Raw genomic sequence first — 23,627 nt, 5'->3', positions numbered from 1 at the left:
CCATAGATGCATTGACATCAGAGGTGTCAGCTTTGAAAGATCAATTGAAGACTCTGTCCCTAGACAAACCACCCTCCATAGCTGCCGTATCAACAACAGTATGCCAGTTGTGCAGTAAAAGTGGTCATGAGGCCAGACAGTGTTACCGATACACAAGAAAGTCAAGAAAAGACAAGCCACAAGGTTTGTCACACTGAAGGCCTGGGTTCGATTCCCCACACGGGTGCAAAGTGTGAAGCCCATTTCTGCTCTCCCCAGCATGATGTTGCTGGAATATTGCTAAAAGCGGCGTAAAACCCAACTCTCTCACTTGGAAACCTTTGCTATATACACTGAAAATCTAATCTCATACATTCATCATTATATATTTAATGTCAAATCAATATCATGGCTAAAAGCAGAAATCCTTCAAACCATTCAATTTGTGCTTGCTTTATCCACACTTAAAAAACAATAAACAAGTTTAAGAACTATTCTGCAATTTTATTCCAAAGACATAATTACTCATAACATATCAAACATTCTTTGCATTTCCCAGATGCTAAACCTGAAAAAATACTGTAACAGTATGAACTGGAATATTTTCATGGTCACTCATCTAAATTCTCACTGAATTATCTGAGGACCAAGATGTCACAAGAAATTCCACAACACCTTGCTGATGACAAGCATTTTATGTTCAAGCAAGTGTCCAAAGGATGATGTGTAGGGCTTTAATATGTTTTATAACTGTATATACAACACTTCAATGACTTCTTTCTTCATTGGCAATATATTTCTTGAACACCAGATGTTAAAAGAAATCTGAAGATCTGTTTCAGTTTGTGCTGTTCTTGATGTCAATGGTAATTGTGGTGATCTATTCTTCCATCTTTCTCCTCTTAAAGATGTGCATCTGTTGCAACTGAAAACAAGAAGACAAAGTCATCAATATCCCCCGCAATGGCAAAATACTCTTCATGATTATATCTACGAGTTATGATTATGTCAAATATTTAGGTGTGTATATAAAAAAGTGGAAGGAGAGTATTGAAAGGTTTTTAAAGTTCTGCTCCAGAAAGGAGCACTATCACCAATTTCAGTCTATGTCAAACTTGTTGCCATGGAAATGGCAAAAATATTTTATTCAGAAATCCAAAACTACCAAAAGGCACCAGTACACCACCAGATCTATCTATGTGCCAAGTTTGGTGAAGACATCTATGTGCCAAGTTTGGTGAAGACATTTTGAACCGTTTTAGAGTTCTGCTCCGGAAAAGAGCACTACCACTAATTTCATTCAAAGTCAAACTTGTTGCCATGGAAATGCCAAAAATGTTTTATTCAGAATTCCAAAACTACCAAAAGGCACCAGTACACCACCAGATCTATCTATGTGCCAAGTTTGGTGAAGAAATATTGCTTGCGGGGGATAAAAATACATAACACATGTGAGACTAAGTATGATATACTTAAAAAATGTAAACAGTTCCTTACAGTGTTGACATCAAGATATTATTGATAAGTTAAGCATGTGGATGTTATGTTTACTTGAACATGCTGCACCATAAACAAATGCTAAATGGGTTTGTAATATTCAAGCTCATATTACAGAATACATGTGTGAGAGACACCTATTCAGAGCTATTGGCATCAATCATAGTGTGGATATAATCATGATTGTTTACACGCTATTAATTTATTAAGTCATTACATTTATTTGTTTAGAATTACACCTGGAATTTTTATTACGCATAAAGTTATCTCCTGGATAATTCCAACTGCAAGATACTTTATTCATTAACACAGTTCCCGATAAAATGTTTTATGCACAACTTTACAAATATTGACCCAAAAAAATATTTTGGTGATATTCCAAAATAACTTTACATTGTTAATGTTATGGATAAACTTAACTGATATTTGCCATGATGAATTACGTAAGTTATATTATATGTAACAACTGCAAAATCCAACTGTAGTGAGTGGGTGAGTTAATATTTATTGTCACATTGGCAATATTTCAGTTATATCGTGACAAGAACAATTTATTATAGATCAATACAAATATAAATTAAAAGTCGAAGAACAGTAAAACTGCTAGTATATCACATGTATTAAAGTAAAATTAGCACGCTATCATAAAACGATATTATTAAATAGAACAATACAATATAAAACTTGGCTATTAGTCTGGTAGGATGGGTACAGCATTAAAGTCCCATCGAAGTTTTGTGATGAAAGCAAGACATTGTGTTTTTTGTATTCATCAGACATGTTAGTTAAATAAAAAGCTTGGTTCCAAGTTAAAATATGGTGCAAATAGTACTTTTGAGCACTGTACAAAGTGGTTGTGGAAAAGGTTGCTAATAGGTCAGAAGGTCATAATGGGAAAGTTGAACATTTAAAGTTTGAGGTTATTAACTTTATCCAAGTGTGTTTCTCTATTTCATGAAATATTTTATTACAAGAAAACCATAAAATATATTTTTTTAAATTAAAAAAAATAAATATAATGAACACTCCCTCTCTCAAAATGGCAGGTAGCAGACGATTTTAAGCAGATGTAGGTTTTGTGCATTTTGTAAGTATATAATTGCTTCATTTCATCAACTCAATGTAAATCAAGTTATTAAAGAACAGCTATGTATGAAACAAAAAAGAGACGTTTATGTTTGTTTGGTGAGGCTGTCAGTAAGGGAGCAGTCCTTATTTCAAAATGTAGTATGTCAATATCAGATTATGATTTATCAATTTCTTATTATTACGCTTGAAGTTTTTCTTCTAAAAGCAGAGTTCTTTGAAAATAGATAAGAATATAATGAAATGATGTGGAGAAAACACTATTTTCTGCTTCACACTCTCTCAATTAAATCCCTTGAAATAATTTTCAGAGCGAATAACTTTCTAAAATGGTTATAATCTTTGAAAAAAAAGATATACAAATAAATGTAGGGAGAATATTTTTTATCAGCAGAATAGGAGAAGACACGGTGTCCATATTTAGCTTGATTGACTTTGGGGATAACAAGAAGGTGTTGATTCCCTGATCTGAGAGATCTAGATGGTGCATAAGCCTGAAGAAGACCTGAAAGTTAGACTGGAGCCGTGTTAGTCATGCACTGGTATGCGAGACAGAATAGTTTGAAGGAGATTCTGTGTTTCATGGGCAGCCAATGAAGGTCCTTTAGAGTTGGTGTGATGTGCTTTTTCTGGTGATCTGGAAGGTATTGCGAGCAGCTAAATTCTGTATGCATTGGAGTTGGTCAGTGACACAAGATGGAGATCCGGCCAAAAGGTTGTTACAGTAGTCTATACGAGATGTGACTAGGCTGAGGCGGAGAGTTTTGGAGGCATCTTTGGTAAGAACGGTCTGGCCTTGCTGATATTGTGGAGATGGAAGTAGCAAGTTTTAGTAACATACTAGACATGTTCTGTCATACTTAGATCTTGATTGATGACAACACCCAGATCCTTGACAGTGGAAGAAAGAGGAATGGTTGCTCTACAGACACACACACTAGTAATATCACACTGCTTGCGTTTTCCAGCCTGTCCCAGAAGAATGGACTCTTTTCTCTTAATTTAATTTCAAGGCATTTGATGACATCCATAAATATATTGTGGCAACAGTCTGATGTCTGACAGAGAGACGCTCCATAGCTGACTCTGTGTTTGGTTGAAATAACTTCCACAGCTGCGTGTCATCTGCGTAGAAGTGGTCAAGATTAAGGATTGCTACAACAGAGTCAAGTGGAACAGTGTAGAGGGTGAAGAGGATCGGACCAAGCACGGATCCTTGAGAGACTCCGCACTCAAACCTAGATGCGGTTGACACAGACTCACCAACAACAACGGTTAGAGTCCTGTCCTGTAGATAAGATGCCAGCCAGGATAAAGCTGAATCCAAGTTCTGTATCAAGTCTTTTGAGGAGTCTCTGGTGATTAATCGTGTCAAAGGCACTGCTTAGGCCAAGTAATGTGTGCAGGGTCACTTGTCCTGTGGTATTCAGCAGAGCCGTCTCTGTGCTGTGGTGTGCTCTGCAGGCTGATAGGAACACCTCATAGAGGTTATGCCAGGAAAGGTGGCCCATGAGACGACTGGAGACTGCACGTTCAATGAGTTTGGATGTAAATGCTAAGTTTGAAACAGGCCTGTTTTTTTTATCCTCCTAATCAAGGCTTGATTTCTGCAGATGTGGCCTAACTAGAGCTGACTTGAATACACTTGGGACAAAACCAGATGAAGTAGAACTCGTCTAATAAAACATTATAGTAGTATTTTGAGCCCTTTTGGCTAAGAAGAGTTAATAATCAGCACTAATGTTGGTAAATATCAGTGAAACTATCAATATGAGTTAGATGCGTGCCATCAAACATTTTTGGAGGAATATCAGCTTCATCCACAGCCGCAGAAGACGAAATCTTGTTATGAATGTTCTTGGATCTTTTCGTAGAAATAATCCGAAAATGTCTGTGCTATTACTTCATTGTCATCAGATGTCGGAAGTGTCGATTCAAAGTGTTTACTCAATATACTGAGCAAAAGTTTGAACAGCAACTTTGGACATGACTCGTTGGCTTCAATCTTAGAATTGAGATGTTGATTTGTCTGATGACCGTTGTTGAGTGATTTTTGGCTGAAATATACATTTGGCGATGAATCTCCAGGAAAGATTGTATTTCATCTGCGTTCTGCTTTGCTCTTGTCTTTTTTCGCTTGTCGAACTTCAGGTGTGAAGTCCCAAGCAGATGTTTTAGTGACTGGTATGACTATGTCCTTCACTGGTGCAAGTTTGTCTATATAGCAGCTCAGATAGAACTCTATTGTATAGCAGAACGAGACTCTCAGCATCAGATGGTGGCTCAAGTATAAGGTATGAGTTTAGCAAATTGTCATTAATAGTATTCATATCCAGGGAGCGCATGTTCCTACAGCGAGTAATCTTCACATTTGGACTGGGTATTGAGAGGTCCAAGCTCACAAAGATATGGAAATGGTCAGAGAGCTGTAGATCCTATATAGGTACACAACTGACACAAGCATCTGAAGCACGGGTAACTATCCAGTCCAGAGTGTGTCCACCTCTGTGGCTTGCCTCAGACACTTGCCTCAGTCATTGAGATTAATTATTTGTTTAGTGTCATGGTTATCCTTGTTGTCAAAATGTAAATTTAAGTCGCCTACAATGATAAGAGCTACTTCGTCAACTTATCCAGTGTGTGCCGAGACGGTGCCGAGCAGTAATTGCTGCCAATGGTGTCCATACAAAGAACTGACTTTGACGCCATCTTGTGGATTCAAGCAAAGAGAAACACAACAGTAAAGGCTTTTGTCTATAGACGTTTGAATTTTCACCTTTTACCATTGGGATTACATGAAATAATAGCTCTTAAACTAATGCAAGAAATTCTTCTCAAAAATGGCTTGTGCGTTTCTTTTTTGGAAGAGTATATTTCTGGGTCGCAGTTTCATGTAAAGACCTCTTCTATAGTTGATAAACAGGGTAAAAAGTATATTCCTTTTTCATATTGTACTAGTTCTATACAAAATATATGCCTTGTGAAGAAATGGGGTTTTTATTCATCATTGTAACTTTTGGACCCTAAAAATGACTCTTTAATGTAAATTTAAGACTAAAATTAAACTATAAAGATCCCTGGTGACTTACAGCATATGAGAAATATATTCCGTAACCAAATATGCATGGTATTTGATATTAAAACCATTGTTTTGTTCTGAATTTTTGCAACTTTTTCAGTTCCCGGTTAAATTTTGGTGGCCATCTTGGATTTTTAGCTAAAAGTAGTTTTGGCATCAATATTCAGATTGGAACCAAACATTTTTTTAAACTCCTTTAACATATAAACACAAAAGAATATATGATTTGCTTTCATCAAAAAACTTTCACGGAATCCCATAACCTCCTTGACTATATAGGTTGCCAACAAGTTGAACAACAGAAGGTAGATGGGGACGGGAACTTACAGTATTTTTGCTACCTGCATGGACCCTAGCTGGATTTACATCATCCCCTCAGCTGTTGACAGTTCAGACATTAATTTAAATGAACACGTATACTATGATTAAAAATGTGGTGAGATTAAACCAGAGACCATATAAGATATGGTTTCTGATTAAACGTACGATGAAAGAGTTCAAAGACGTCGTCATACATACCCTCTCAGGGGGGCAATAAAATCCCACTGTAAGATATCAAATGCAATCAAACGATTCAACAATCTGCACACATGTCAACTCCACCCTTACTGTGGGTACCATGCTTAAACTATACCAGCCTTTAAATGAAAACAGAGAAATCCATGTAACAAATAAACTTACCTCGACTAATGAATGGGCCAGCCTGAAGACGACGCTGTGACAACTCTGCAGCTGTTTGGCAGGTATCCACGTGCTTATTCATGCATTCATGCAACATTGCCTTGGTGCGTTTATAGTCTGAGCATAATCTGTAACATGACATAGTTTTCTGAGTCACACAGCGAGTGTCGAGCATGATTATCCATGGCATGCCCCATGTAACAGTGTTATCGCCAGTGCCGAAAAACGTTTGTCACCGGAAGTACTAAACAACATAATGTCTCGTGAAGTGCCGTGACCTACTTACGGGCCCTATTGATCATTCGAATACGTTTGGTTTGGAACATGGGAAACGCTCAAGTATGTTTTCATACAAAAAGGAATACTTAATTACAAAATATATTGAAAAATGTTTGATATCGTTTCGGTACACTTACAGAATACCGGATACCTACTAGCCATATTGTTTAGTGTCACGTCACCCTAACCCTAACCCTAATTCTAAGATGCCTAGCGGTTAGAACAATCGAAAAAAAATACATTATCAGACAATAAAGGTATAGTTTTTTGATGACGTAACAATTGAATAACGTTATCCCGTCACTACGCCATTCTAGTGTGCCCCCTCGTAATCGAACCATTTTACATTACGTCACAATGTAAGCGACGTCACGATGCATGTCAGTTGTCATCGCCTCGTACGGCCTCCTACAGTAAACTACTCCGTTGCATCCCGTTTCTTGGTTTGCAGTTGCTTCACGCAGCTAACATAACTGGTGGAAACATTACGTTTATGTTTTACGGCGGTTAAAATGTCTCAATTCGACTCACAAGTTTTCAGCGACACGGTAACGTTCGCAATGTTTACATTCCCACAATGCAATCGTGGAATGTCGCTTGACTACTCAGCTTCATCGGGATGTACTGATCTAAACTTACGTTGGCAGTAGAAATGCGACGTTCATATTGCCCCATATGGTTTACGTTAATGACAGATGTAATTAAGATAATTCAGAGAAGATATTTAATCCGAACGTAAACCGTCATCAAACTGTTATCGTTTGTTTTTTTCTGGTAACGTTCGTCTTAACGTAGGGGGGGCAGACACATCAATAGAACAGCGCGCCAGTTAGCCCTGTGCGAGGATTCTTAATTTAGGTCAGCGACACCGTCGTTTGTTTTCTGCCTTAAATTAATCGTAATTATCCTTAGAAAGTATTAAATTTAGCATCTTAGAAAAGATGTAAAGTTCGCTCTACCCCAATGTGTTTTGTAATAAAGTATAGTTTTGCCCTTAACTATTATAACATAGTCCGAGTGCTTTGATGTTATAATAGTTCAGGGCAAAACTATACTTCATTACAAAACACATTGGGGTAGAGCAAACTTCATTTCCTAAACCTTACCCTTACCCTAACCCTAAACCATACCCTAACCCTAACCAAAAGTAAACTCGCGTGCTTTTAAAGATGGCGGAAGGTATCCGGTATTCTGTAATCTTACCATCGTTTCTTTGGGACATTAGTTTACACCTAATAAATTCTGAGATCATACCACAGAAAGCACCTTTACTGTACTTTTGTAACTCAATATATTCCTATTCGGCCTCCTATTCTTTTGTGCCTACTAATCCAACCTGCAATCGAATATCTCCACCAAAAGCTACATAAAACCCAAATCCAAACTATAGCTAATGGAGGCGTCTTAAATGTTAACCTTGTATCATAAATAAATTGTAACAATGTAATGTGAATGGCGAATTGCTCGCTTCTAAATTTGGTATGACTTTTGGTTTTTAAATAATAATGTAATCAAATTATATGGAATGCTTATGAATTAATACTTGATCTCGTCGCTACATGGCTGAAATAATGCCGATGCAACGTAAAACCCAACTCAACTCAACTGTTAACCTTGTCTTTGAAATCAGGGAGACTATAGATTATCCCTGGTGAAATAATAATAATAATAATAATAATAATACTGGAATTTATATAGCGCCAAATCCAACCACTAAGTGGGTGCTCAAATACACCTGCACCAGAGTGGACATAGTTACGTTGTCGGGAAACCGGGACTGACAATATTCTGAATGGTGCATTAACAGGTCCTTTCATTGGACTTGCCTAATCCATTTATGCACACTCGTGGGTGGCTCTGGCTCTTGCAGGTTACGGAAGGACGAAAGGTAACGAATGTGTGACAGTGCAGGAGGTCGTCGCTCGGGGAAGGAGTTATCCCCCTTTGTTTATGTTCAACAGATGTCGCTGTGTGTCTGTTCACTTGGCCTCCCAAGCCTCTTCTTTATTAATTAGGTATGTAAGACGTTTTCTGTAACCATTTTTAATTTATCTCGAGATTTTAAATTTTATCAATCCGTATGACTTCTGTTCTTACACCTTTAGGTTACAATAGAGTTTCATCCAAAGCAAACAAATACTGTCTGTGACATTTTAGTTGATCCACATAATCAGCGAATGACTCATTCCGTCTCGGACTGTCTGCTGAGATACTAATAGCAAAGGTTCATTCTGTGTATTATTTCACTGAGCATGTCCAGAAAGTCAACGTTTAGGGTATTTATTTTCATAACTCATGTAATACAAAATCGAAAATGAATTTTAGAAATACGAAATCTTTTGTATTTTTTCTAGGCGAAAGCAGACAGTGCACTTACAGTTTTGGGTAAGAATCTGACTCGCCATACTTCTGTTGGGATGTTGTTCTGCCAGTGGACTTGTTGGTATATTCTGACCATAAACTATCACCTGTACTCAGTTCCTCCTCTCTGTACATTATCTCTGTGAGATAACAAGTGAGTTAATGAGGTTTGTTTTCTATTACAGTCGTAAACGTACGATGTGCGTATCTATTCTACCTTTCTCCCTTGTAATATTCATTCCTTATTGCTAGAATTTGACGTATATCTTTAACAAAACCCATATGGTCAATGCATAAGATTTAAGGTGGGTCAAGGAGCACAAATAGGCCTCAGGTCAGTAAAATGTCGGCACCATCTTTCACCAAACCTACGTCTGCTCAAACGTGCACACATACATACTATGCGTAAGGCAGTTCGGATCACTAACGAAACAACGACTGCATGCGCCTATGCGAAAAGATGTCTTAAACGCCTAAGGGCAATTGCTGTCTTAGCAATGTTTCATGTTACTCACACCAAAATATGAAATCGATACGATCCTGATTTATTATAGAAAAATGGCAAAAGAAATGTTGCGCCATTACGGCAGTTGCGAATCATTTCAGGGTATTCCGGATCATGTGACAAAACGAGGCAGTGTTTGGTTATTGGTGCACGTTTGGGGCAACATGGGGCTGTGTCAAACAGTAACGCGTGTTTAATTGAACAGATGCATGAACAATATTGATAATGGTGTCTCATTTACGAATAACAAACGCTGCAGTTGATAACAGCATTTGCTAGGTAGATAGTTTTAACACTTGCTGCTCATTACAACACACACACATATTCCAGTATCAGGATTCCAGGTACCAACGTGAGCTAAAAATATTCTCTTGGGGTTTATACATACATGGTTTAAGGTAATGATATCTTCTATATCGAAATTTAGTCATATTCAGAAGTTAATCATACTAAGAGGTCGTGGTGTTTGTGGCTGATGAATTAGGTAAAATTCACTAGACGCAGATCTGTTGTGTATCTAATGTACTATTTTAATATTTTGATGTGGCTTTGACATGCGACTTTAACTTGTAAATCACAACTATCAACACAAAATAATCCATTTTCTTTCACAAACTGTAACGCTTTTATTCAGTTAATATGAGCCATTTATTGTCGTTAGTCACTGAGAGTAAAGCTAACGAAAATAATAAATTAATACTAACATATTTGAACTCTTTATGTGTGTGTATGTTCATATGTCCAAAAAAGAAACAAACTAGTGTCTATTCCAGCCTCATTGATTCCACCTCTGGCATAAGTAACAGGGCATTTTTAATTATCATAAAGCCAAGTCTCTGTTGCCGTGGTTAATCACGTAATGACAAGCATGACCACTCCTCGTCCTTTCTCTGCTGGTGCAAGCCAAGGGGGAGAACTTGGAACAGGTTCTCCATCTGCTCAGCGAACACACTGCCACCCCCCACCAAGAATTCGCCTGAATGACCCTGCAAGACCTCTCAGCACATGACCAATGGGTAGACCAGCTACATCCTTAAGTACAAGATTACGCTTCACATCTGTAACCAAATTATGCATATCTACTGGAAAGGTTTCAATTGACGGTATCCAGACCAGACAAGCATTTAGGTCATGAATATTTGTCTATTCCCTGTCCACTGCGAGAGAAGTCACGGGATCTGTTAACGGGGGTCTAATTTTAAACTTATGATAGCCCTTGATCACACTGTTTTCAAGTCTGATTGGCTGCCTTGAAGGTGCATGACAAGATGCTGCCGGTCTTAGTAATTGAGACAGTAATAGACGGACAGGTACTGCAGCACAGTCTTGTCTTAATGGTTGTGATGAAGACCCCACAGGAGTAAACTGGACACAAAGGAATATTGCTTGACTAAGATCAAAGGAGAGAAATGTAAAATTAATGCGTTTAGGCACACTTGTCTTGTTTAAATGCCTTGTCATGAGAACGTGAGATACGTTTCAAACATGCAGTCTCTGGGTGATGTAAATTACTTGCAAAACCTACTTTGACAACATGTTATGACGATACTTACATTTATGAAATAGGTTTGAATGTCAAGGTAAAATGTACTCAAAGCGTTGTAAATAATACAAGGCCCACTTCTAGTCAGAAAAAAACATAATGCACAATCCGTTTCTCATAGAAATACGTATTAGTGAGAAGTTATGTCATGTTTCTCTTTGTAAAGGATTTAATATGGTGTCAATGTGATATACCTAGTGTTTAGTACGATTCTCACACGAAGGACTCATGAATGGATCATCAGCTGAAACATTGGGATGAGTTGAGCAGTGTGAATGTATCCATCCCTTGCAAGAAACATTCCACCCAAACGTGACCACATTCAAGTTCCTGATCCTCAGTCCACGACATGTGACAACCCATACAGATGACATCCTCCTCCTCTGCTTCACTCACAGCTGGAGTAGCCACTGGTTAACTCTGAATGAAGCCTTCTTCTTTCTCACTGACTTTCCCTTGGAAGGAGCGCGCCTCCTTGCAACATAAACCTAACCTTTGCACTTTTCTCTCCTTCGACAAACTGTCTAACTTTCTGAAGACACTTTAAACTCATGCCCCTGATGCATTCATCTGACGTTACATTGTCTGCCATATTATCAAGAACATGGGTTCTTTTACACAGAGAAACGTGCTTGATGTGTGGCAGTACAAGAGATTCTTGCAGGAGTGGGGATACCGACAACGTATCAACTTCAAAGGACGACTCTCCATCATCATCCTCAGTCATATCAAACGGTGTAGCGACGCAGCAAGGAATTCCAGTCCAGATATGTCCGCAGTGGCTGAGGTTGCATGTCGGATACTGATAGTCTTCATGCATGACTTATCAACTAGGTACTGTCGTTCCCTCCAAAATCCAAACGTTAGCCCATATCAGTATTTACTCACGGAGACTTAAAATGTTTGTTTGCTGATTTACCTTTTAGCCATTAAAAGTTAGAGGTAAGCCCTTGACCCAAAACGAACGTTACAAAAACTACGACTTCACCAAAACGTATCATATAGATTAATACATCATGTTTAAAATGTGACTATTCTAAAATCATTAAATACTGGTCAATATGTCACTGCCTATTCAAGTAAACAATTGCAAAAGTTTTCATTCTTTCCTGTTGAACGCTCAAATAATTATATTTTGAATTGTAAAAATTATGCTAGTTTAGTGGCTGTTGCACATTGAACTATACTGTATCTGTACTGTATATGTATACTGTAGCTATGTTTGTACCATACAAAAATACATGAAGTTATTAAAACAAAAGAATTATATGAGTTGGAAAGAACAATCTTTTCAACACCTAAGCGTTATGAAGTTGGTTATTTTCCAATGTTGATAACCCGTTACCTTGCATACTCTTCTGTACAGCAAATTGCAAAACAGGTGAAATGAAGATTAACAAATGTTATGTATCTGCTTTATGCAAATTACATCCTCCACAGACCCTAAAGTAAGTATATGTTTTAAATAAAAGGAACCGATGTAACATCGTAAAAATAATTACTTTATTTCAACAGTTATTAACATTTGTCGGCAGTTGAAAGTTTTGAGATGATCCCTATATTCTGGTGATCCGGAACTGACTTAACCACGTGGTCCCATAAATTGCTTATTTCTCTAAAAATATGGCAGATGTAAGTAATATTTTTGTTGTTTTATAAAGGTGAAATGTATATGTATGCAATGTATTGTTAACATTTAGCAGCTTGATTCTGTTGTTATTTCACACGGGCCGTCCAGAATGAGTGACCTTTTCCTGACGTGCCAACGACAGATGACGGGATGATAGGTGTCCTCGTTACAGGGCACACAAGTAAACTTCCGGTTCAGATCAAGTGAAACAAAATATATCATCATGAAGAACACTGTCACGGCTTTAAAATAACACATTGAGTGTATAAATCCATTGAGGTTTACGGTTTCTAGGTGTTAATGTACCTGGAAGTGATCCGGAATACCCGTGATCAGGAATACCCTTACCCGCTGTATTCATTATCAGTAGATGACAACAAAAAGCAAGTTTTTAGTAGCAGGTATTTAAAGTAAGTCCAGAAATGCTTGGAAAATGCTTTTTTGCTTCAATATCAATATGATGAATTTGACACAAGATAAAAGCACATATATGATACGTGTACGACACTACCAAGTTGGATATTAAAGCTCAGATGAAAATCTGCACTTGAGGGGTGACTTCATAGGAGGAAATTTTGACATTTTAACAACATTGGTAAATATTCTAAGTACAAACTGTAGTTTTGAAATACTATAAACATTCATATAGCCTCAACTAATTAGATTACATAAATGATTGTAAAAAGTTTTGTTTTTTTTAACATCTATATGTGAAAAAGATGGAACTCTTGTAGTAGTTATATTCAAAATAATTACATAAAAAAGTCTTCATTGAAATCACATAGATAATCTTGTTCACCCATAGAAGTTTCACTTCGTGAATGAGCATTGAACTGGCAACATGCGACTTGATATCTCTGCAGAACAATTAATTTTAAATTTATACCAGTATTTCATACTGAAGAAACAAAGGGGGAAACCTCTCGTCAGCTATGACAGGGTTTACTGTAGAATGTATAAAGCCCTTAATTTGACATATAGTCAGGTTTACAAGGATGTAAACAAATCAGTTACCTCAGGGGTCGTGTCAAAATCAAAACCAGGTGGGAAACACAAACTGGATAGCTTTGATAAGGGTGTCATACGCTGTGCAGTTTATAAACTGTATGAACACAAAATCCCACTGACGTGTGCTAAAATACAAGATGAGATCAAAGATACAATAAATGTCTCGAAATCAACACTTATTGTAGCTCTGGTAGAAATGGGGTTCAGGTACACCAAAAGGGGAGATGACAGAGCTGTGTTTAGAGAAAAGTACTCAATCCTGTCCATGCAATCAGCTTATCTCACCCACACCCACCATCTCAAGGCTCAGTTGCAGGATTTTCTCAGGCAGTCAGAAACAAAGCCCCAGCTCATGGAAAAAATCCGGCATCACAAAAAGCCAATCCAGTACATCAATGACGAACTAGCTGCAAAACAAGGCCACATAGTTCTGCGTAGTGCGTACACCAGTACGGCACTGTGAGCTCAATACCATTGAGCTGATCTGGGGTAACTGTAAGAATTTTATTGCTCGCAATAATACCACATTCACGCTTTCAGACGTTAAAGAGCTTGTGTATGCTTCTTTTGCGAGAATTACCCCAGAAGTGTGGCAAAAGGCTGAAGACCGTGTCCTCAAAATCGAGGACGAATACCATCTGCGGCACGGCGTTAACGTCAGCCGAGTTGCACCTGTTGTAATTCCGCTAGAGTCCTCGACCAGCAGTGATACTGACATATTTTGTGACGGTCCCTGACATGCCCTGCCCGTGCGTTACATAACGCTGTCACCCTGTCTGCCTGCCAGGTGGGTCACAGCATAGTGTGTTTCTTTGAAGTGTTTCTACCATGGAATTTTTTCTAAGTTTTTCGATATTTTACGAGTAATCATTATGATTAGGGAATGGTACATCATGATTACTCATATGCCATATACGGTCGAGGTGGTATGAATGATTATATATGAGTTTTGAATCTGAAGTATCAACCATTATCAAATAATTACCAAAAAGCATTTTCCAAGCATTTCTGGCCTTTCTTTAGTACTGTAGGTTATAAATATAATACTAAAATGGTTTAAACATATTAAAGGGACACTGATCCAGAGCAATTTCCGTGGACTGGTTGTTGCTTTTGTTATTGTTTTTCTCCTGTGAGGACCCAGATGATATCCCAGAATTAGGATAGGACTGAAAAATAATGAAGTCAATGTACGTCTTTATATTTTGTCTTATAATCCTAATTAGTTTATTATCATATTTGTATGCATTTTGAAACTTAATAAAATGCACATAATCTGCTTATACGTATAGTGATTTTATGACATGACTGTAATATCTAGACATTTTATAGCTAGCCAACTAAGTGCGACCTAGTGTATGTTGTCTGTCTCATTGCACTTCACGGCGAAAAAAACAATGATTCTGTATAATGCTACAACAAATGAATAAAAACAAAATGCAAATAATAAAATTAAAACAGACTAAAGTTATAGCATCAGTGTCAGGCTATTACCTTGTTCGAGGAATGTATCCATCAATATCCACATAAAGGAACGACATGCCATTCACCTGCAGCTGACACAGAATCCTGCTCCATGTGTCTTTTACTATTCTAATATACGAAAAAGTGATATATCGTTTCAGGTTTTTCACACTGGTGTATAGTCTCATTGGTCACCCAAAATAGCTCACAAGGCAACTAATTGCATGATGTCTGCTATTCTTTACAAAATTAATTTAGATAGCCAATAATGAGCAATCTATCAATGTATTGTCGGTTAATCCTTTGAAGGAAGGACATTGTTTTTACACGGGGCACTTTACGACAGTGTATATTCAGTATAGATAAGTCAATCTACATACATAAACACTACCATTTGACAAATCCACTGTGCAAGTTAAAGCAATTAACCTTAATCCCACCAAGTGGGTGATTTGAGGCCCGAAGTGCACTTTGATGGTATGCCAAAACTTCATTTCTTTATATAAATGTTCAGTATTCAATGTATTCCTGAAAATTACAATACTGATTAAAGTTTCAGTTTAATTATTTTGAAATAATAACCATTAATTTTAAAAAGCAAATATTATTGCATTAACTGCTTTGCCGGGCCTCTGAGGCCCGGTCACCCCCTGCAGCTTCCAGTCAACGCCACTTGATAAAGCTTCCTTATGAATACATTGCATAGTAACTGCCAGTCAAAGATGAATCGTTAGCAAGTTTGGGAAGAGGAACACAATAGACAAATTCTTTACTGCAGTGGATGCGATGTTTCTGTGTAGATCCTAACACCGTTATCAAGCAAATGATACACAACATATGCACAAGGAGAAATAGATACATGAAGGGTATTTGGGTTTATATGTACGAGTCTCCACATTTGCATTGAAGGTAGTAGACAACGCCTGAAGGGTCTTCTTTGTTGCTTGTAGCTGGTTTACTGTTGGCTTGTAGGATATGCTGAATTGATGTTCCTCTCTGGAACACAGCATCTATGTTGGCTTGCTTCTTTAGTAATCTGCGGATATGGTGGCTGGTTGTATCGACATATGGTATACTGGTGACGAACGGCGATGATTGTTGACTTGGTAGTTTGTCTTTTGGGTTGAGGGTGGTCTTGATGGTTCTGTTGACTAGATTAGCTGGGTACTGATTAAGGTTTATGAAGACATGGCGAAGGTGTTCTAACTCGACTTCAAGGCCTTGGGTTGTGGAGCTGATGTTCTTTGCTCTTCTGGCTAGGGTGGCGATTATACCTCTCTTGACTTGCAGTGGGTGATTAGATGAGAAGTGAAGATATTGGTCTGTGCAGGTTGGTTTCCTGTAGACAGTTGTTTGGAGTTTGTTGTTGTCTTTTTCTACTTGGACGTCAAATTTTATGCGTGGATGTTGGGCATTAAGGCAGATGGGATCATCGGTGGGGTCGATTATGACAAAAGTGTCATCTTCTTTCCTGAACCAGCATATTGGTATGGCGGGTAAGGTGAGGTGGGTCTTGTCTTTGGGTTATGTCATGTAGATCTCTGTGATGATGGGGGAGAGAGGTGATCCCATAGGTAGACCGTGGGTTTGTTGGTAGATTTTATCAGACCGGGTGTAGTATGTTGAACCTATACAGGAATGGATGAGGCGGATGATGCTTTCTACTGTGAAATGGGTGTTTAGGTTTAGCGCAGATGTCTTCAACTTTTCTTCTAATGATGGCTGGGGCTTCGTCTCTTGGTACATTGGTGAATAGGTCAACCACATCATAACTCATTATTTTGCCTGGTTGGGTGATGGTGCTGATTTTGTTGCAGAATTCGTTGGCGTCCGAGATAAAGGATTTAGCTAATTTTCCTAGAGGGTCGAGAAGGTGGTCAAGATGCTTAGTGGTATTGTAATGGACTGTGTTTCTGGAACAGACAAGGAGACAGGCTTTGATGGGGTCTTTGTGGACCTCGGGCGTAGGGTAGTCTAGGATGGGGAACTGTGAGCTGCTTGTGTAGAGTCGGACCTATCTCATTTTGTCCCTAGGTTCTTACAGGAGGGTTTTGTGGTCTCGTGGAAGCAAGGTGGTGGGGTCTTTCTGTGTCATCTACTTTCCGGAAACAGCATATTAGTGTGACGGGTGAGGTGAGGGGGGCCTTGTCTTCGAGTTCTGTCATGTAGATCTCGCTGATGATGGGGGAGAGATGTGATCCCATAGGTAGGCCATGGGATAAGAGAACTCTTAGAGGCAAGCAACATCAAACGGCTTGACCCGACAATCAACGTCCCTACAGCTTACCATCAACTAACCCACCCTTTATATACTGGCTTCAATCATTTCTTATCACAACAAGCCTCATGTCAACACACATCAACCTCTTCTATTGTATAAACCCAAATACCTGTCATGTATATTCTCCTTGTGCAGATGCTGTGTACCATTTTCTCCTTGTGCAGATGCTGTGTATCATTTGCTAGATAACGCTGCTAGGATCTACACCAAAACGTCACATCCACTGCAATAAAGAAGTTGCCTATCCATAAAAAGTGTTCCTCTTCATCATACCAGCTTCTAAATGCCACTTAAGGAAGTTTGAGAAGCAATTTTCGCGATGTTTTGCTCCAACCTGCTGCTGCAGATGATGATGGTAGTGGTGCTGATGCAGTACCTTCTGACAGTGGATCAGATTCTGAGTTCGAACCTCCCTTCGAAGAAAGTGTTAGTGACAGCAGTGACTGCTCTAATAGTGAAGAAGAACGTAATATCCTGTCATGTCCTTTGATATAAATCAAAAGGGGGTGACCAGGCCTCACAGGCCCACTTGGCGGTAATGGATATGAAGAAAGCTTGGTGGGATAAGGGTTAATCAATCAGCGTGTTATCGGTAAATCCTTTGATCGATGTTTGTTTTTGTAACTCAGCAGATAATTCCAATTGTTGCACTTCCATGCGCATATTACATAACATGTAATACATTTGCCACATCAGACCCTAATGTGTAATGTTGAGTATTTAGTCCAGACACAAGAAATTCCAAATGGAAACCTTTGTCAGGTAATCTGAGTGGTGTTGCCACTAATTATACTGTTATAAATTCATTAACTGACCATCAAGTGAATGATGACAAATAACATGTAGGTTTACCACTAAACACAGGTTACAGCAAGGGAGTAGTGATTGCTATATTGCATGCAATTTTGATTGCCTGAAAAAAACTTATGGGCCGACATTGTTTTGAGGATACAAACAGAACTTCGTTGTTGCATAAGAAAGTCACGATATGGCTGAAATATTGCCGATGTGACGTTAAATATTAACTCACTCACTCATAAGAAATACATATACGCATTTGCTGTGTACTTTAGTTAAAAACTGTATAAATACCTATTTACCTAAGTAAATTTTCAGAATTTCCTAGCAATGGCAAAGTGGAGTTGTTTAGTTTACGGATTCAAATATAGCAAATTGGGTCAGTCATTGTACCATCCAGGCATTAGAAAATCTGAAAAAATTTACACTGCTGGGATACTTTATTGCATCCACCCTTCCTAATGCCCCAATGTTTATGTTGAAGAAATACTGCAAAGGTGGACAGTAGCCCAGTCCCACGTGTCTGTCATGGTCGAGGGAGCATGTGCTGACCAGCCGGTGTCCTCCCAGTTGTGAGACACATTAATTAATGGTTGAGTGCACCTGGGTAGTGTTTCCACATCCCTACAAGGAAAGTGAGAACAACCCTGTTGTTGAATAGTACCCACAGGAGACATGGTTCATTAATGAGTTAATTAACACAGAAGACATTGTCCGTTAAAGGTTAAAGAGCATTTATTGTTTTCAATAAAAACATCGATAGATACAGAAATAATGAAATAGATTATCAAAGATATGAAGCAGGTAGGTCAACATCGGTACTTGCTGATCGAAAAGAGCAGACAAAGGTTAATAAATACATTTATTATCCCCCGCAACGCGTTTTGCGGGGGGTATTATTACTATTAAAATGGATTCCGTCCTTCCATCCGTCCGTCCATCTGTGCACATTTGTCTTTTCCGGAGCAGAACTCTAAAACCGTTCAATATTTTGGTGGTGTTCTGGTGCCTTTTGGTAGTTTGGGAATTCTGGAATTCTGAATAAAATATTTTTGGCGTTTCCATGGCAACAAGTCTGACTTAGACTGAAATTGGTGGTAGTGCTCTTTTCCGGGGCTTAACTCTAAAACCGTTTACTATTTCTTCACCAAACTTGGCAAATAGATAGGTCTGGTGGTGTACTTATGCCTATTGGTAGTTTTGGAATTCTGAATAAAATATTTTTGGCGTTTCCATGGCAAAAGATTGACTTTGACTGAATTTTGTGGTAGTGCTCTTTTCCGGAGCAGAACTCTAAAACCGTTCACTATTTCTTCACCAAACTTGGCACATACATTGATCTGGTGGTGTACTGGTGCCTTTTGGTAGTTCTGGAAGTCTGAATGAAATATTTTTGGCGTTTCCAAACTGGACTTTGTTCAATGTTTTAATATGTATGAATATTCTGTGTCCCAAATGGGAGTAGACCGACCAGCGTGCAGCTTGGCTTCGTAATTTTACTGTTGGCGAGAAACATTAATCACTCTGGATCAGTGCCCCATTAATTTCCAAAAGTGGAACCAGATTGGTCAACAAGCAGTATGTTGCTTATCTGAATACCACTCGGGATACAAATGTGGTATAAATATAACAATCATGAGGAAAAAACATGTAACAAATAAACAATAGTTTTCTGCTTTTAACAGTATTGCAATTAGTGTTGGAAAGTCAGTGCAATTTTGTTTGAACTACATACAACGCAAATCTGCCTGACAATACAAGGAAAGAATGGATAGATACTAGTATTTCAAGATTATCTTTAGTAGATCCATTATTGTGGCCGTATAGTAATCAGGGGTTGGTTGAACAATGCCATTGCCCGACGACCGGGTTGTAAGTGCATCAAGATGAAGTTTTTCATTTGTTAGTGCTTGCTGTTTGGTACAATTGTCCCAAATGTGACAACAATAATCGAAATTAGGCAAAATAAATTGTTTGTACACTGTATGGTTTTACATGAGAAACGATATTTAAAACCTGTAAGACAGTTTACCATGGGTGCAGCCTTTTTAGTGATACAACTAACATGATCAGTCCAGGAACAATCATGCTGTAAAGTAAGTCCCAAATGTTTATGATTATAAACATCATTAACATTACTATCCTTCATTATTAAAGGGCAAATTTACATGAAAATTAATCATTTTGTCTTGCACTTTTCCGGTGCACAACTGATAAACGAATGACGTTGTTAGACCTTATTAGAACCATTTCACGTGGTGCAGGTATAGGTATGGTTCTTGTGTCTCGATGCGCAGGCTACTGTTTTAATCCACCTGTTGCCTGGCTGTCAGTTGGCTATGTGGTCAGTTCCACACTGTAGTGTCATTGCAGTTTGAAAAAACGTATACATTGTAAAAAAAGTGTTACCACATAACCAAATTGTATAACATTCAACCTGAGTCTGTCGTCTTTCAAACAGTATGTTCTTTCACAAAAACTAAAACATATAGCTTGCCATCGGTGAATGTGCCGGTGTAACAGGCCAAACTTTCCTCCTGGCCAAACATTCCACGGGGAAACTTTGGCCTAACTGTCTTTCCCTTCTTCCCTCTCTCAACAACAACCCAACACAATATCTATATCAAATGCTGTATCATCTATCATTCCACTATGTGCATTATTCTAAATTCAAAAGATAAGGTTTGACAAGGTGTATACTTGGCCCATGGATATCTGAAACCTATTTCATTCACCAAAAGTGATTATGGATTAGTAATCAAGCTTATGTAAATGATGTTCCATTACATTTATACATAAATGCTACAAATATTAGATAATAAACAGCATAATAAGAGAGCAAGCAACCCGTGTATATTGCATCTTATTTACCCATCAAATGTGCGATTGAATGTTTGCATCTTATGGTGACATGATTTGGACAGGTGAAGAACTAATGCAATGTGTCTTCATAGGAATGGCGACAGGAGCAGGATGGATTTAAAGATATATGCTGTTTGAACATGTATGCATTCAAATCACTACACCCAGGTCAGAGGCAAGAATTGACTATTTAGCAAAAATGTGTACCAAAATTTAAGTCAAAACTACTGTCAGTTTAAGAACAAGAGTGGGGAAGAAGTAACCTAGCAAGGCCAGAATCTCCCCCTTTTGATATAAGAACAAGGGTGGGGAAGAAGTGGCCTAGCTAGGCCAGAATCAGAACAAAATATCCTAGTTTAAACAGGTGGGAAACTTTTGCCTAGCCCAAACTTTACCCGGGAAACCTTTATCCTAGGTCAAAACTTCCCTGTGGAAAGTTTGGCCTAGGCCAGATTCTCCCAGGGGAATGTTTTGACCGGGAAAGAAATGGCTTGCTACTCCGGCATTCTATGTGTGTTACTTAATTCCTACATAAATCGTACGATACATGTCCCTCCTCTTCCACCTTCACTTTGATATCGATACCATATCGAAATACATCACCAAGATAAATGCAATTGGGAGTTTTTAATTCTGTTTGAAATTCGTTTTTCAATGATATCATCAGCTCATTGTAAGGCAGATTATACTGAAAATTACATGCATCGTAAATCTGGCCAGTTTTGACACATTACGAAATCACCATTCACTGTGTTTTGTGCAATTTATAGTATATCGTTATTTAAATGTCAAATTTTACTGCAAGAATTGAATTTAAAAGAAAGAAAAAAATGTATCACTTGTGATCAGCGGTATTTTCATTGTTCTTTGATCAAATCACCAATGCTCATTCTGAAATATTATCGATGAACCGATAATCGCTCAGAATGTTTTGGAAAATATGCAAACACAGTTAACGTCAAAGTGAATTTTCAGCCATATAACAGAGTGTTTATAAAATCATGTCACAGGTATGTGGGTTTTGTTTCGCCCATAAAATCAATTGTATAATTCAACACCATCTTCCTTACGCGAATCCCTGAATTCCTCATACAATTCAAACTATAGACAAATGGTCTTTGTCACCAGAAGTAAGTGTTTCAGTGATATTTAATGAAATATATCAGATGCCGCTTTGGGAATGGACCACTTGTTTGAATTGTGTATCAGTTCGCCTACTTTTGTTGCATACCTTTGCTCATTTGTTTTAGACCAGGCATGGGAAAGATCATAGCAAGCAATAGTTAAATAAGATAGGAGTATTCCAATAGTTTCCTAGATCCCTCACAACATATTATAGTTTCTAAAAGCAGGATGCCATGACTGACGCAAACTCACGCACACCGATGATGGTATTTCTCCTCATTTCTGACTATTTCCCTTGGTCACAATGAAAACAAAAAGAAAATAACCAGCAGATTGTCAGAATGTTTCAGACTACTTACACGTCACATTAATTATGCATATACGTTGCTTGAAACAACGAAAGTTTCCTTTAAAAAATCTGACGTACTTATATCAGTGAACACGCCATTTTGAGAAAATCGCTTCCCGATAGTGATGTCATAAATACGTCAACATTGTTATACATATTTGGTATTTTCATTGAGGTGAGGTTATGAATGAAAATACACACGATCAATCTGTCATGCGGCTTAAATTTTCAGTTCTTGTGCTTCTTTTGTATTTTCACAAACTTTTTTCACATGATTAATTTCAGTATTATTATCTTTTGATCTGTGACAAAACAGGAGACCAGTCTAAAATCAAGTGGCACCAATTACGTCATAATCAAAGGGCGGTAACTCTGGCCTGTTTAGCTCGGCAAACAAAGGCCTCATAATGGCATAACATTTCAGCACTTACCTTTAAATGTGGCTTTGGCCTACGCTGTACTTAACGAGAAAATTGTATTGAATCTGTTTATTAGGATTAAATGTAACTTACCATTTGTCAGCCCAATCAGAAATTTTACGTATATCATTATAAGATTTAGAAAATAACCCACGAGGTACGAGTGATTATGGGAAATATGTCTCAAGTGAAATTAATGCTCACTGTCCTGAGCTTTAGCGAGTGAGTTGAACATTAATTTCATGAAGGATGTATTTCTCATAATCACTTGTACCTCGTGGGTTATTCTATTTATTACTCATTCTGTAATTAAACCAAGAAACCAGTATTTGTTAACTCAAAGCCACATCTTCTTATGTAAGTGTTTTCAACTAAATCAGCTGATCTGTATTAATGTGCAGATGACACCAAACTGCTCAAGCTTAATGGAATCGCATTCGAACCACAATGCAGTACTGTAGAAAACGGTATGAAAAATAACGCAATTAAACAGTTTCAAAATTCATTTGATGGCGATTTTATTAACCACTCCCCCTTGTAAAGTTTAAGTTTATTTTCAACAATTATAATCACATATTCAATATTTAGTCGTAGATCGAAAATGTGTCGATCTAGCCTACTCGTGTCAGAAGGTGGGTGACTGTTCATGGATACAAAACAGCAAAAACCTGTCAAATTTTT

The 23,627-nt window shown here is 38.0% G+C and overlaps 1 protein-coding gene across 3 annotated transcripts in view; it reads left to right on the top strand.

Moving 5' to 3' along the window:
- Positions 1 to 6,581: 6,581 nt before the first annotated feature.
- LOC124279523 (kelch-like protein 28) overlaps positions 6,582 to 23,627 on the top strand; it is a 36,992-nt gene continuing 19,946 nt past the window's right edge. The window contains exons 1-3 of one of the 3 annotated variants that reach the window (XM_046715346.1): positions 6,582 to 6,661; positions 8,472 to 8,616; positions 8,956 to 8,986. In XM_046715346.1, the coding sequence (XP_046571302.1) occupies positions 8,552 to 8,616; positions 8,956 to 8,986 (96 nt within the window). In that variant the 5' untranslated portion in view covers positions 6,582 to 6,661; positions 8,472 to 8,551. The other 2 variants (XM_046715348.1, XM_046715347.1) reach the window with 2 other exon arrangements.

Source organism: Haliotis rubra, unplaced genomic scaffold (genome assembly GCF_003918875.1).
Source record: "Haliotis rubra isolate DU_JTF1 unplaced genomic scaffold, ASM391887v1 Scf251, whole genome shotgun sequence".
NCBI lineage: Eukaryota > Metazoa > Mollusca > Gastropoda > Lepetellida > Haliotidae > Haliotis > Haliotis rubra.
This window is presented reverse-complemented; position numbering and strand designations above follow the sequence as displayed.